This window comes from Ceratotherium simum, chromosome 7 (genome assembly GCF_057802395.1).
Source record: "Ceratotherium simum simum isolate JZ-2026a chromosome 7, ASM5780239v1, whole genome shotgun sequence".
In the NCBI taxonomy this organism is placed as follows: Eukaryota; Metazoa; Chordata; class Mammalia; order Perissodactyla; family Rhinocerotidae; genus Ceratotherium; species Ceratotherium simum.
The window spans coordinates 1,440,173-1,455,087 of record NC_141906.1 but is presented as its reverse complement, the minus strand read 5'-3'; the positions used below and the strand labels follow the sequence as shown (position 1 = coordinate 1,455,087).

General features: G+C 40.2%; 1 protein-coding gene across 1 annotated transcript in view; it reads left to right on the top strand.

Annotated features, from left to right (window-relative positions):
• Positions 1-6,541: 6,541 nt before the first annotated feature.
• The window catches only part of DNAJC24 (DnaJ heat shock protein family (Hsp40) member C24), a 69,002-nt gene continuing 60,628 nt past the window's right edge, over positions 6,542-14,915 (top strand). Inside the window, exon 1 of the mRNA XM_087433058.1 lies at positions 6,542-7,093. Within this exon, the coding sequence (XP_087289184.1) occupies positions 6,986-7,093 (108 nt within the window). The 5' untranslated portion in view covers positions 6,542-6,985. The remainder of the gene's footprint in view (positions 7,094-14,915) is intronic.

Here is a 14,915-nt window from a genome sequence, read left to right as displayed (position 1 = left end):
CATTTTCTAAATTAGGTTTTTAAAATTCTGAACTTAAATACATATATGTACATCATACTACGGAATAATTTTTCCTTTTCTTGTATTGAAATAAAAAAACTTGTCACCTTAATATAGATAGAAACTAAAAATAATTCATTTAATATTCATAAAGACTAACCTTGCAGATCAGGATTTACACTATAAAGATAAAAAAATCATATAGTCTTTCAAATTAATATATTTGACTTTCTCTAATGCACCTGCTTCACCTGCAGCAATCAGACAAGGTAATAATTTATGATAATCATATGAAAATATACAATTAATATTCATCACCTCTCACTCCTCATCACTTTAGATGATCAGTAATGCAGAGTGAAAATGCTGTCAGATTTCTAATTGCTTTGTAATGGGCTTGAAACAGGGAAATCATTAAAGGCAAACAATCTGTCATTTGTCTGTTACTTTAACTATCTATCACACAAAAAAACTCATTAAAGAAACTGCTAATGAGCTACGAAAGACTACACTCACAGTGTTTCTATAGTAAATTAAAAAGTAATACTATGAATTGCTTAAAATATTTTTAAAATATGATATTTTTGTGGAAATTCATCAGAAAACATCTCTTCTTCAGTATATTTTTTAAGCTGTGTGGTTTCATTATTTTGGCATCTAATCCATCACTGCAGAAATCCCCTTGCATATAAGACTTGTTTTTCATCAGTCTCTAAATAAACTGAAAGGTTGCAAGAAGCTGAAATGCTAAATGTGTTTATTACTAGTAAACTGACACAAATAATAGAAAATAGTACTATAGTAACCCTGATGCTAAGTGAAGAGTATATGTTAAAATTTGATTTTTACCCTCATATCTCCATGGATTTGAACTGCTGAAGTTGCAATGCTTCATTCTTCTTAAATAATGCTATCATTATGTAAAAATTATATTCACCTATTGAAATTGAGCATAATAACATTAAACTCTGCATAACAACATTATTTTGAAATTTTTGAAGATTTAACTAACACTAAAATGTTTCATAACATTGCTTCAAATAATTTTGGAGGGGAAAACAAATCATTTCTTTAAACGACCACGCCAAATTACACATGTCTTTTTCAATGCTACCTTTCTATATGAGGTACTTAGTATTAAAAAAAAACCTATGATACTTTGGGGGAAAAAAGGAGGAAGACTGGCATTAGATGTTAGCTCAGAGCCGGTCTTCCTCAGCAAAAAGAGGAGGATTAGCATGGATGTTAGCTCAGTGCTGATCTTCCTCAAAAAAAAAAAACAAAACCTATGATAATAATCTCGTTTTAAAAACAAAGAGGCATATAAACAAACAAAAACTCAGAAATGTTTTGTTCGTTATACAAATACATATATTTAGAAAATATATTTAGAAAAACATATGAGTAACAAGGATAACAGTGTTACTAATTATGTTTTCCATTTTGCTAATGATGAATTAATTTCTTATAATTTCTTTCATGAATTTATTTCTTATAACAAAACATAAGAATCTTAGTAATAAAGTCAAACTTCCTATAAATATGTAGACCAATTTACATCTATTGGTATATACACAAGTTTAAAAACCTAAATGCAGCGGCATGTTTAGCCAGGTGCCATGGTTGATATACACGAGTGAACTCCAAGCTCACTTCAAAAGGTTTCACAACACTCTGGAAACATCTTCATTATACTCTCTAATTGACTTAAACAGACTTCATATCAACTGTTTAACACATTTTAACCCACAAATTAACACTCCTTGATTGTTCAGATTAACCTTTCTTCTGTGAGTCAAGTACACAACAAAAGAAAAAATAAACAAAAAAATTCAGGTTTAAAAACTAAAATGCAGAAGGGAGAATGCTGGTTCAAAAAATAGCATATAAATGCACATCACCACATGGTTGGAAGAGATCGTCACAAGGTTTCAAATTTCGAGGTAACTGGAAAGCTCACAGAAAAGCCAAAGTGGTCATAAGAACAAAGAGAAAGGGTAAAGAAGTGAATGGGGGAATAATAAGTTGGAATTGATTATGATTACCGAAGAGAAACAGAAGATGGATTCTATACAGTATCTTTAATAGGTTCATGGAAAGATTAAAACATCAGATGTGAAGAAGCTAGGAAGACAGGAACAACAATCCCAGATAAGATAACAACCTTTCAGGGGTCTGAAGCAAGCTTGAAAGAACACCGACACAACTGAACTTCAACAAACAAGAAAAACACAGCAACAGGTGTGCTGACAGCAAAAACTATTTACCTCCATCTCTCCTGCTCAGTGCATTGCCCTGCTCAAACTCAATGAAGGTTCACTGATGACTACCGCTGAAAAGATGAGAGAGAGAACAGATCAAGTGAAGACAACCGGCAAGGGGAAAAAATGTAAAAACAAAAAACTGTTTCTAAAAGATGAGGTAGGGTTGTTCATTAGAGCTGATTCTCAATACTGTCTAAAGCTTTATGATAATCTGCCAAAAAAAAAAAAAATAGAAAACAAAGAAGTTGCTCTAATTCTAGCCATTCATCTCACCTCTCCGTCAAAATGTTATTTAACACTTCCATACATCTTCCTGGATTTTTGACTCAAGGATTTCTGTCATTCCAGTAACCTGCCTTATTCTATTTGTGCAACCACGAGGAATTAACTGTCATAGCACCTGTATTTCCTCTGGCACAGCACTTCCCACAGTTTAATTGTCCACCCAGAAAAGCTTTAAGATTTTGAGAGAGCTACAGCCAACTGTCTTGTGTCTCTTGTAATAGAGTGTGGGACACATAGTGAACACTCAATAAATATCTGTTGATGGAATGAATAAACGAATGAAGGCTATACACGTACTACATCATGGTGTGTTGTTTAAAGCTCAGCACTAGCTAATTCTTGGTGGTTTTTCTACCTTCCCAGCAGATTCTAAGTTGCTCTAGGAGCAATCATCTAATTTCAGAACATAACCATAACATTCTGTAGTACTTAAAAATAAATACAGCTTAGTTTACTGCTATGAAAACCTAAAAATAAGATACATAAGATCAATGAAATTAAAGAAGGGTTGGTGATGAAATCAGTAGAAAGAACCAAGTAAATATAATCCTAGGATTAAGAAATTTGCAGAAGTACACTGCATATATTATCCATCAATAAGAAGCACAAGTTACTAATACGATCTCAAATTAAGAGTTTGTTGATGTGTGGTGGACATTGAATGTGATTTTTTGCTGTCACAACAACCAAGGGTCTTTAAACCCCTGCTATATCTATATTTATATCTATATCTATATCCAACTCTAGAGACAGTACTTGATCAATCATGTTGAGGTCAAATATTTATCGTATGCCTACCTTGCTTATGTTAGATGCTGATGACACAGGAATTAAGAGATTTTTGCTCATGCTTTTAATTTATCCTGCAAACTAAACTATAGTTCAACAAACATTTGGGTTTGGTTTCATTGTTTCAATTCAATAGCTTGTGGCTTTCATTTGCTCTGTTTGGAAATTCCTAAAGTACTGCTATAAATTCTTAATGTTCAAATATATCAAAACTGAGCAACAAATATTTCCCTATTAATAATAACAACAGCTAATCTTTACTGAGTACATACTACTTTCAGGCAGTATTATCTCATTTAATCCTCACAACAAACGTACGAGGGAGATACTACTACTATTTCTATTTTACAGAGGAAGAAACCAAGGCAGCGAGATTAACTTAAACTGTTCACATAACCATTAAGAGGCAGAGCCTGATTCAAACCTATGCAATCTGATTCCAGAGTCTATGCTAACATAGTTTATACTTCTGCTACATTAGTTTTACATAAATGGATAAATTACCTTCTTACAATAAGATAGTGAGAAACAATCCTATAATAGATACACATCATTAAAACTCCAGAGAATGTGGCAAGATAGCTGGTGCTCAGTTTCTCTGACAGATGTTCCTGCCTTCAGAGATCCTACAATTCAAGCAGGGAATCAGAACATGCATCTAAAGTGTGTAACAGTACCCGTGGGATAGGATACATGCAAATGAGGAGTACACATAGGACTTGCTATGAAAGTTGAGAGCAGGAAGTAATTTCCAAGGTACAGCCATCATAAAAGCCTTGATGGAAGAGATGGGTCTTAAAGGAGGGATAAAACTGATAGGCTGAAGCAAAGGGCTAGGGTGTTATAAGCTAGGGGAACCATCTGAACAAAATTAGGGATGAAGTACCAGGAAAAGATCCAATTGTTTAAATGTTTCGCGTATGGAGGTAATAGGTGATGAGGCCAGAAAACTAAGGACCATATTGGGGAGGTAACTGGATGCCAGGTTAAGGAGTTAGGACATTCCCTCTAGCCCTGCCCTATTCAATACAATAATCAATAGTTAGATGTAGTTATTGAGCACTTGAAATAAGGCTAGTCCAAAATGAGATGAGCTCTACAAGTAAAATACACACCAGCTTTCGAAGACTTAGTAGGAAAAACAATGTAAATTATTTCTTTAATAATTTTTATGTTGATTACATTTGAAATGACCATACTCTGGATGTATTGGGGCTAAATAAAATGTATTATTAAGATTCATTTCACCTGTTTCTATTTACTTTCCTAATGTGCCTACCGGGAAATTTAAAATCACATATGTGGCTTGCATTTGTGGCTTACATTTTATTTCTGTTGGACAGTACTGCTCTAGAAAATGAAAAAAGCAGGAAGATTAATGAGTTTGGGTTCATGTAAAATGTGTTTTAAGAAGTTTATTCTGGTATAAATAAACAGACAAATTCAGATTGTAAGACAACCGATCTAGATTTTCGATAAGTCAATATCAGGAAAAGACAAAAAACAAGGTAGTAGTGGAGAAGTGGGACTGCTATAGCTAAAAGACATTTAAGAGACAGAACAACCAAATGCAACGTGTAGACTTTGGATCCTGATCAAGGAAACCAACCATAAAAAGACATGTCTGAGACAACTAGGGAAATGTAAAGAAGGACTAGATATTGGATGACATCAATGAATTATTGATCATTTCGGCCGAATATTGACATTATGGAGATGAAAGAAAAAGTTGCCAACTGCGCTTTAGGGACGAAAACTAAATTATGTCAAGATGCAATGACAGAAACTTAGGGTTTGCTGGGGGAAAAAAATCAGTGTTATCTCTTTCCAAATCCAAATAAATACAAATATTAAACCATGAATTGAGAAAACTGAGGTTTTGTGATTAGATTTTTCAGAATTTGGTTAAAAAAGGAATAAAAGAGATAACACAATACCCTAATGGAATCGTAAATCAAAATAAAGTGCTCTTGCTGTAAACCTGAAGGACCTGAGCGTAACTGTCAACAGAGGGAAGGACTAGGCAGTGGAAGGGGGTTGAGGGCCTGGAAAGTTGGAGGGGGTGTCATTCTGACACTACTGTGTAGGAAGGTCTCTAAAACAGCACTGAATTCTGTCCTTTTAGGGATTTGCTTAGGGCCACACAGAAGGTATTTTGGAACCAGGACTCAAACCAGATCCTCAGACTTAGTGTAATGCTCTTAGTGTGGACTTTTAAACATGAAATCCTATGGAGAACCTAACCTATACTTTTCGCTTTAGATTTTTTAACTTTCCTGTGTCATTCACTCATTCTGAGGTCCATACCACCATTAAATCATTGACCATATTAAAATATTTCATTTAATGTGCTTAGGTTTATCGTGACTGTTTCTCGAACTGAGATTTGATAGAAGATAAAAAGGAAGATGGGAAACAAACCTAAGCGGTAACAACAACAAAGCTACCCTAACGTCTCCCAGTGAAACGGAAACCGCGCTGCCCAGAAAGAAGCCTCAGGCCGGCCTCCGGGGACGGGCCAGGGAGGGTCAGCGCAGGGCAGGCGGCGCGGCGGGCGGGAAGACAGGGACCGGAACCGGGAGGGGCGGGGGCGGGGCCACCCACACGAGCCGCGGGGCCACGGCCGGCCGGCGGGCCGCTCCAGGCCGTGCATCTGGCCTCTTCCGGACGCGGGCAGACCGCAGGGCCGCCGGACCTGCTCAGAGCCCCGCCCGTCCGGCCCCGTCCAGCCCCGTCCTGCTTCGCCTCCGTCCGACACGGCGGGCATCCTGTCACCTCCTCCTCCCCGCGGGGCCGAGGTGACAGCGGAGCGCGGGTGTGACAGGACTGTGCAGCGTCTGTGTTGGAAGCGCTGCCAAGATCTGACAGAAAGAGTCGTGGAGCGTCCTTTCTAGAAGTGTCACCACCGCGAAGACAAACGTACGCCGGCCTGGCTGACACCTGAGGGGGCACGGGGACACGGGGCCGCCCCTCCTCGCCCCGCGCGAAACGCGCCTTTCCCACCGCCCGGCACTTACGGCTGTCCACTCCCGGGACGCGGCGCCGGGTTTCCATAGCGACCGCGTCCGCGCGGCGGAGCGGCGCTTCCGCTCGGTGCCGCGGACACTACGGCTCGACTAGAAACGGGGTCACGTCAGCGCACTGGCTTCCGGCGGAAGGGGACGCGGGGCGGGTGGCGGCCGCGGGAGTGGAGGGCCGGTGGAGTTGGGTGAGGTGGGTGGCGCGGGAAGCCGGAGGTCTCCCCGGCCTGCCTGCTGCCCGGCGTTCTCCCAAGGGCCTGCGGGGCCGGGGCGGCCGGGAAACTGGGGGCCTCCCCGCGTCCACGTCACTTTGTTAGTGTCTGTTTATCTTTTTAGAGGACACTGGCTGGTTGTGTGAACATGTATTGAGGAGCAGCCCGCGTGGGCGCGTGGCTGCACGGGCCGCAGCGGGCCGTTCCCGGGAGCGCCCTCCGTGCCCGCTGACAGGGCTGAGACCGTCTGCGCGCGCACGTGCGGCTCCCGGGCGGTTCAGTGGAGACGCCGGCCGCGTGGGTCTGCGTCACCGCCGAGCCGGGCGGCCGTGTGCGGACGGCCTGGCGGCGGGCCGAGCCCGCGGTGCCGCGTGCGCGCCGTGTCCCCTCGGCGCTCCCGAGGCGCGGGCGGGCGATGGCGGGCGCGCGGCCCGCGGACAAGGACTGGTACGGCGTGCTGGGCGCCGAGCCCTCCGCCGGCGCGGCCGAGCTGAGGCGGCGCTACCGGACGCTGGCGCTGAGGGTGAGTCCTGTCGGAGCCTCGGCGGCGGGGAGGGATGTTTCACGGGACCAGACGCCTGTCTGCAGTGAAGCTGTGACGCCGGGGCAGGGACCGGGGCGTCGGTTGGTAGTTGAGGGTTGCGGTCCTGTGGCAAGCATTGATGGGAGGGCGCTAGCGCGGTGCTGGAGCGGGCCGCGGGGCTGTCGCCGCGCCGAGTCCGCTCCGCGCCTCAGCAGGCCGAGTGCGTGACCCCCGGAGAGCGCGGAGCGGCGCGTGCTGCCGTCGGCCGTGGCCTCGGCGCCGCCGGCCGCGCGGCTCGTCCGGGCTGAGATGCGCTGTGGAGAATACAGGGTTTCGAAGACTCGGTACAAGAAAGGAACAGAAATAACTGTCCTGTTGCTTACATACTGACATGATAGTGTTGGGGATTGACGGGCTGTTTTGCGTATTCTGGACGTAATACATGCACAAGCATTTGCGTGTAGAATAAATATGTTATCAAAGTTGATTTCATCTGCTTTTTGCTTTTTTTAGCGTTGCGTGTGTGGCTTGCGTTTATAGTTCACGTTATATTTCTGTTCAGTAGTGCCAGTTTAGGCCGTTTGTACACTGTTTTTCACGGACTCCACTCGTGAAGGGAGTTGAATGAGTTGTGGTATTTATAAATCTATAGTATCTCTCTGAACTGTTGTGTTAGTTTTTTTCAACCTATATTGTATGTTTCTTAAGCCCATGTCAGTAACTCTATAATGGTCTCCAATTAACTCCGTTTACAAAAGGAGTAGAGGACCATTACTTACGTAACATCCGTTTCTCTAGTTTTTAAACGGATCTATGAGATTTTGCTGTAACTATTAGCGTTTATTGTGAGAGAGAGTAGATATTTCACTGTTGGGAATGTATTGATACCCCTGCTTTGGGTGATAAGTTGAAGGAAGTGATGTTAAGGTTTCTTTTGTCTCAGAATTTTTAAGATTTCTGAGAGTAAAATCAAGTAGACTTTATTGAAAAATTTCTTGATAGCGAGTCGTCCTTGTTCCTCAGTGAAGTGGGAGATGAGGCTGCAGAAGTGGACTGGGTCTAGATCCCGCAGAGCCTTGTTGGCCATATTGGCCTTGAATTTGTGGGAGAAGCCGTTTGCGCTCGGCAAGCCAGCGTCTGCCGGACCCCGAGGTGAAGGAGCCGTTCTGCGTATCCCCTGGCAGTGTGTCCGAGAGTTCCAGTTGCTCTACATCCTCACTAACTTCTGATGGTGTTAGTCTCTTTCATTTCAGCAATGGGGTTTCTCACTTTTGCCACCATTGACATTTTGGGCAGGATAATTCTTTGTTACGTGGGGCTGTCCTGTGCATTGTAGGATGTTTAGCAGCATTTTGGATGCCAGTTAACTCAAAATGTCTCCTGGGGGTCAAAATTGCCAACCTCCCCATCCCTGTTGAGAACCACTGTACACATCTGTTTGTAGTGATATCTCATTGTGGTTTTATTTTGTATTTCTCTGATGACTAATGACGTTAAACACTTTTTAATGTGATTATCAGCCATTGTATAATTTTCTTTTGTAAAGTGTCTTTTTAAAAAATTAAATGCTGAGGAATATTCGCCCTGAACTAACATCTGTGCCAGTCGTCTTCTATTTTATATGTGGGTCACCCCACAACATGGCCGGGGGCGAGTGGTGTAGGTCCACGCCGGGGAACCCAACCCGGGCTGCCCAAGGGGAGCGTGAAGACCTTAACCACTAGGCTGGCCCCCCAAAGTTAAATATATTCTTGGTCTTGTGTACATATTGTGTATATTTTCCCCTAGCCTATGGCTTGCCAGCTCATTTTCTTATTGATGTTTTTTAATGAGCAGAAGTTTTTTGTTTTGATGAAATACAGTTTATCAAATTTTTGTTTTCTGGTTAGTGCTTTCTGTCCCTTCTCTAGAAAGGTCTTGAAAATATTCTACATTTTCTTCTAGAAACTTTATAGTTTGCTTTTACCTTTAGACCTGTGATTTTTGTGTATGGTGTGAGATGGGAAGTTGTGTTTTTGTTTTTCTCTCAGTATGAATATCCAGTTGTTCACCGTTTGTTGAAATGATTTTTGTCTCTCCATTGGCTTGGCTTGGCAATGTGGGTCTGTTTTGGACTGTGTTCTGTTTGATATATTTGTCCATCCTTGTACTAATACTTCTGTCTTGATTACTGTAGGTTTATAGTCAAAGTCATGTAAAGTTAAGTTCTATAATTTTATTCTTTTCATGTTTATTTTGGTTATTTTAGTTTCCCTGCATATCCATAGAAATTTAGAAGCAGCTTGTAAATTTCTATTAAAAAAATCCTGGGGCCTGTGGCGTAGCGGTTAAGTGCGCACACTCTGCTTCAGCGGCCCAGGGTTTGCAGGATCGGATCCCAGGCGCATGCTGATGCACCTCTTATCAAGCCATGGTATGGTGGTGTCTCATATAAAATAGAGGAAGATGGGCACAGATGTTAGTCCAGGGCCAGTCTTCCTCAGCAAAAAAGAGGAGGATCGGCATCTAGTGTCAGCTCAGGACTAATCTTCCTCACACACACACACACACACACACACACACGAAAAAAATCCTTCTTGAATTTAATTGCGACTGTATTGAATATATATCCATTTTGGCAGAATGGCTATCTTAAAAATATTGAGTCTTCTAATCTGTGAATTATTATATCTGTTCATTACTTGTCATCTATAATTTCTCTCAGAAATATTTTAGAACTCTCAGTGTAGTATTACACATCTTTCTTTCAATTTATCTCTAGTTTTTTAATGTTTTTTGTTCCATTGTAAATGGTATTTTTTAAAAATTTCTGTTTCCAGTTGTTGGTTGATAGTATATAGAACTATAGTTTATTTTTATATACTGGTCTTGTATCCCACAATCTTGATAAATTTACTTTTTAGTTGTCTCATAGCTGTATTTGTAGATTCCTTAGAATTTTCTACCAACACAATTATGCCATTTGCAAATAAAGTTTTAATTCTTTCTAATATGTATGCCTTTTATTCCTGTTTCTTGCCTTAATGCACTAGTTATTGTGCTTCTATTACAATGCTCGGTTGAAGCGGTAGGAGCAAATATCCTTGCGTTGTTCCTGATTTTAGGGGCAGAACTTTCAATATTTTACCATTAAGTATAACATTAGTTGTGTTTTTTAAGATGCCCTTTATCAGGGTAGGGAAATTCTTCCTGTTCCTAGTCTGCCAAGAGTAGTTATCATGAATGGGTATTGAACTTGATTAGATTTTTTTTTTTTTACACTTATTGAAATTTTGCATGTATTAATTTTCCTCTTTTAAAAATCTGTGAATTACATTGATTTTTCTTATGTTAAATCTATTTTGCATTGCTAGGATAAACAAATATCACTTGTTGATGAAGTATTATGCTTTTTGTATACTGCAGGATTCTAGTTGCTGTTATTTTGTTATGGATTTTCATGTCTAGGTGCATGATGTATTGGTGTAATTTTTTTTTCTGGTATTTCTGTGTCTAAATTTAGTATCACAGTTATGCTGGCCGGGCAAAATAATTAGGGACTGATTCCATTTTCTCTCTTTTCTTAAAGAGTTTGTATAAGATTGCTATTATTTCCTATTTAAATGTTTAAAATAGAACTTATTAGGGAAGTCATCTGGGCCTAAAGTTTTGTTTGTGGAAAATTTTGTAATTAGGAATTTAATTATTTTTGGAAACTACAGGGCTGTTCAAATTTCGATTTCCTGTTTGTCAATGTAGGTGAATTGTATTTTTCAAGAGTTTGTTAATTTCATTTACGAAGTTGAATTTATTGTCATAACGTTCATACTCTCTCTTTTATTATCCTTTTATTGCTGTAAGAGATGCAGTTATGTTTTTCCTTTCTTTCTTTTTATTGGCAATTTATGTTTTCTATTTATTTTTTCCTGATCAGTCTTGCTAGAGGTTTATCCATTTTATTAATCTTTGCTAAAAGAACCAGCTTTTAGTATGTGGATTTTTTAAATTGTTTGTCCACTTTCTCTTCACTTGATTTCTGCTTTTAACTTTATTATATTCTTTTTTCTTCTTACTGCTCTTCTTTTTCTAGCTTAGCAATGTAGAACATACATCATGGGTTGCACACCTGTCCTCTTTCCCTATGTAGCCATTTAAAGCTGTACATTTCTCTCTGAGCCTGAAGCACTGCTTTAGCTGCATCCCACGCTTTCAGTTCAAAATATTTTTAAATTTCTCTGTAATCAGCCTGTGGGTTACTAAGAAGTACATTGTTTAATTTCTAATTGTTGGAACATGTTCCGATATCTTTCTACTATTGATTTCTAATTTAATCCTGTTGTGGTTAGAGAATATACTTGGTATGATTTCATTCCTTTGAAATTTATTAAAACTTTTTTTATGGCCCAGCATATAGTCTACTTTGGTGAATGTTCCCATGCACTTGAAAAATGTGTATTCTGCTGCTTTGGAGTACAGTGTTCTATAAATGTTTATGAGGTCAAGTTGATAGGGTGGTTCAAATATTCTATATCCTTAATAATTTTTTTGTCTATTTAAGAGTTTCTGAGAGAAGGACATTAATGTCTTCATCCGTGGTTGTGGATTTGTCTGTTTTCTCTTTAGTTCTGTTAATTTTTGTTTCATTTATTTGGGATCTTTTTTACCAGGTGCATATATATTTAAGATGGTAATGTCTTCATGAATTTGAACCTTTGATCATTATAAAATTCCCCTCTCTCTTTCTCATAGTACTCTTCTTGAAGTCTACTTTGATGTTAATACAGCCACGCCAGCTTTCTTGTACTTAGTGTTTGTAGGATTTATCTTTTCCCATCCTTTCCCTTTCAATCTGTCTCTTTTATGCTTAAAGTGTGTTTTCTTGTATATAGTGAGGAATTGGGGCATTAAAGACATTCCAGTCTGTCAGTCTCTGCCTTTTTCTGTTTTTTTTTTTTTTTTTTGGCAAGCGAGCTTGGCCCTGAGCTAACATCTGCTGCCAGTCTTCCTCTTTTTGCTGAGGAAGATTGTCCCTGAGCTAACATCTGTACCCAGCTTCCTCTATTTTGTATGTGGGACGCCACCACAGCATGGCTTGATGAGCTGTGTGTAGGTCTGCGCCTGGGATCCAAACCCGTGAACCCCAGGCCGCCGAAGTGGAGCACACGCTTAAACACTACGCCACTGGACCAGCCCCAATCTCTGCCTCTTTATTGGGAATGTTTAGTCCATTTACATTTTTCCCCAGCTTTACTGAGCTATAATTGACATATAACATTGTGTAAATTTAACATGTACAGTGTGTACAGTGTGATGATTTGATACATGTATATATTGTGAATTGATCACCACAATAAGGTTAATTAACATGTCCATCACCTCACATAGTTACCTTTGTGTGTGTGTGTCACATTTACCCTTTCTGATGTCTCTATCTGTGTTATTTCCCTTCCATCTGGCATTTTTTGCCTTCATTGTGGGAAAGTATTTTTTATCTCCACTGGACAGGGAACTCTGAATTGATAGTTTTTTCTTTTACAATCAGCCATAAATCAGATCTTCATTGTCTTCTTTTTAATGTGTCATTTTTCTCTGGTTGCTTTCAAGATCTTCTCTTTATCTTTTGATTTTAGTAGTTTTTCTGTCATGTGCCTAAAATGTGGTTTTCTTTGTATTTTTCCTGCCTAGGGTTAACTGAGCTTCCTGGCTCTGTTGATTGATATCTGTCTTTTGTTAGTTTTGGAATATTTTCAGCCGTTGTGTCTTCACGTCTTTTTTCTGCTCCATTCTTCTTCCCTTCTCCTTTTGGGATTCTAATTACGTACAGTGAGATTGTACCACAGCTGTTGGATGCTCTGTTCTTTTTCCCCAGTCTTTTTTTCTGTTTGTATTTCAGTTTGCATAATTTCTATGAACCTGTCTTCAAGTTCACTGGTTTTATTTTTCCTCTACTATGTCCATCTGCTGATAAACTCATTAAAGAAATTTTTAATCTCTATTATCTAATTTTCATATCTAACATTCTCCTGGCTCTTTTTTATATCGTTTTCCTCTCTCTTCCATTTTTTCACACATATTGTGCACTGTTTCCACTAGATCCTCTAATATACTTATCATAATCATTTTAAAGTCCCTGTCTGATCATTCTAATATCTGGGTCATCTCTGAGTCTGGTTCTATATTCTTTCTTGATGATGCACCACATTTTCTTCTTTGCATATCTTATCATTTTTTATCAAATGCCAAAAATTGTTTGTAAATGAAAAGTAGAGACTAGGGTAAATAGTATCTATATTCCCAGGAAAGGGCATGCCCCTTCTTCTGTAAGGCACCTTGTGTGGCAGTCCAAGTCAGCCTAGTCTGTAATTGAGCTGAGTTTTCTTGGTGATTGTTGCTTTAGTGATTCCTTTCACCACAGGCTTCAAATGATTTAAGCAGGATCAGAACCATCCCTTTAGCAGAGCGTGGGATCTGAGTGCCGTCAGGAGTTGCCTCAGCTATCCTTGCTGCGCTGATACTGCAGCAGACTTCCTACGTGTTAGGAGTGGTCTCTCTCACTCAGTCTTGCTCAGTTTTCCTGTCCCTTCCTTAGTTGTGGATGACTGCTGCCTGGTATTCCATGTAAAGTCTGGATTCCTTGGAGGGTTTCTCTGGTTCTCCAGGCCTGCCCTTCAACTTCAGTAGGCCACTTGTGCCTGCTGTGCCTCTTGGGGTGAGTCTTGGTTCTGCTGCCCTGTCTCTGTTCTTTCCTGTGAACACTTGGCACGGCCTGTGAGATAGACCTGGTGGTGGGTACAGACTCTTTATAGGTTTGGGATGCCTAGGGATTCTAAATTGTCTGGCCAGTTTCTACTTGCCTTTTAAAATTTATTAAAACTTTGGTTTTTTTCTTATTTATGTCTAAGGTGGTTTCCTGCTCCTGCTGTTGTGCCAGAGATAAAAACAGTAATGGGTTTCTTCTCTTCTAGGCCAGGTCTTTTATTTTGGATTTGGGTTCATTAGGTTTCTTTGAGTCCTCAGCTCGCTATTTAAAAGAACTATGAGTTTGTAGGATATCTGGCTTGTTCTCCTGGATTATTCCTACCAACATTAAAATGTGTCATTGTTTCTCCCATCTTTGGAAAAAGACCCTTTCTCTCCACCCATTTCCTACCACCTGTTGCCCCAACTCTGTGTTCTTTGCAGCAAAAACTGTTTCAAAAAGTTGTCTCTACTTCCTTTCTCCGATTTCTGTCTTGCCATCTCTCTTAAACCTACTCCAGTCAGACTTCACTCCCACTTCTGCACTGAAACTGCTCTTGTCAACATCACTAATGATATCTCTTAATGGAAAAGCACACAGTCCTCCTGTGTTTCTCCTTTACTCACACGCTCACATTTCTTCTGACAGGAGATGTGTGGGTTTTCCACACATCAAGTAATTTTCTGCTACACCAGCTAGATGTCCTGTAATTCACTTCAGTTCTGACATTACCTGGAGTTAGCATCAGATCCCACAAGTTAGGGGCTCAGTCCCACAAGACTGCCCCCTCTTTAGACGCCAATCACGATTCTCAATTATTAACTCCATTTCCAGCCCCTCTCCCTTTTCTGGAGAATGGGGAGTGGGCCTGAGAGTTCCAAGCTTCCAGTCATGGCTTAGTCTTTCTGGTGACCAGCCCCCATCCAGGAGCCCACTAAGAGTCATTACAACAAAAGACACTCCTATCACCCAGGAAATTTTTAAGGGATTTAGCAGCCTTGTGCCAGGAACTGGGGGCAGAAACCAATATCTATATTTTCTATTATTTCATAATGTCTATGTTGCTAAAACCAGTGGTCAATATTTAATCTTTATTTTGATTTA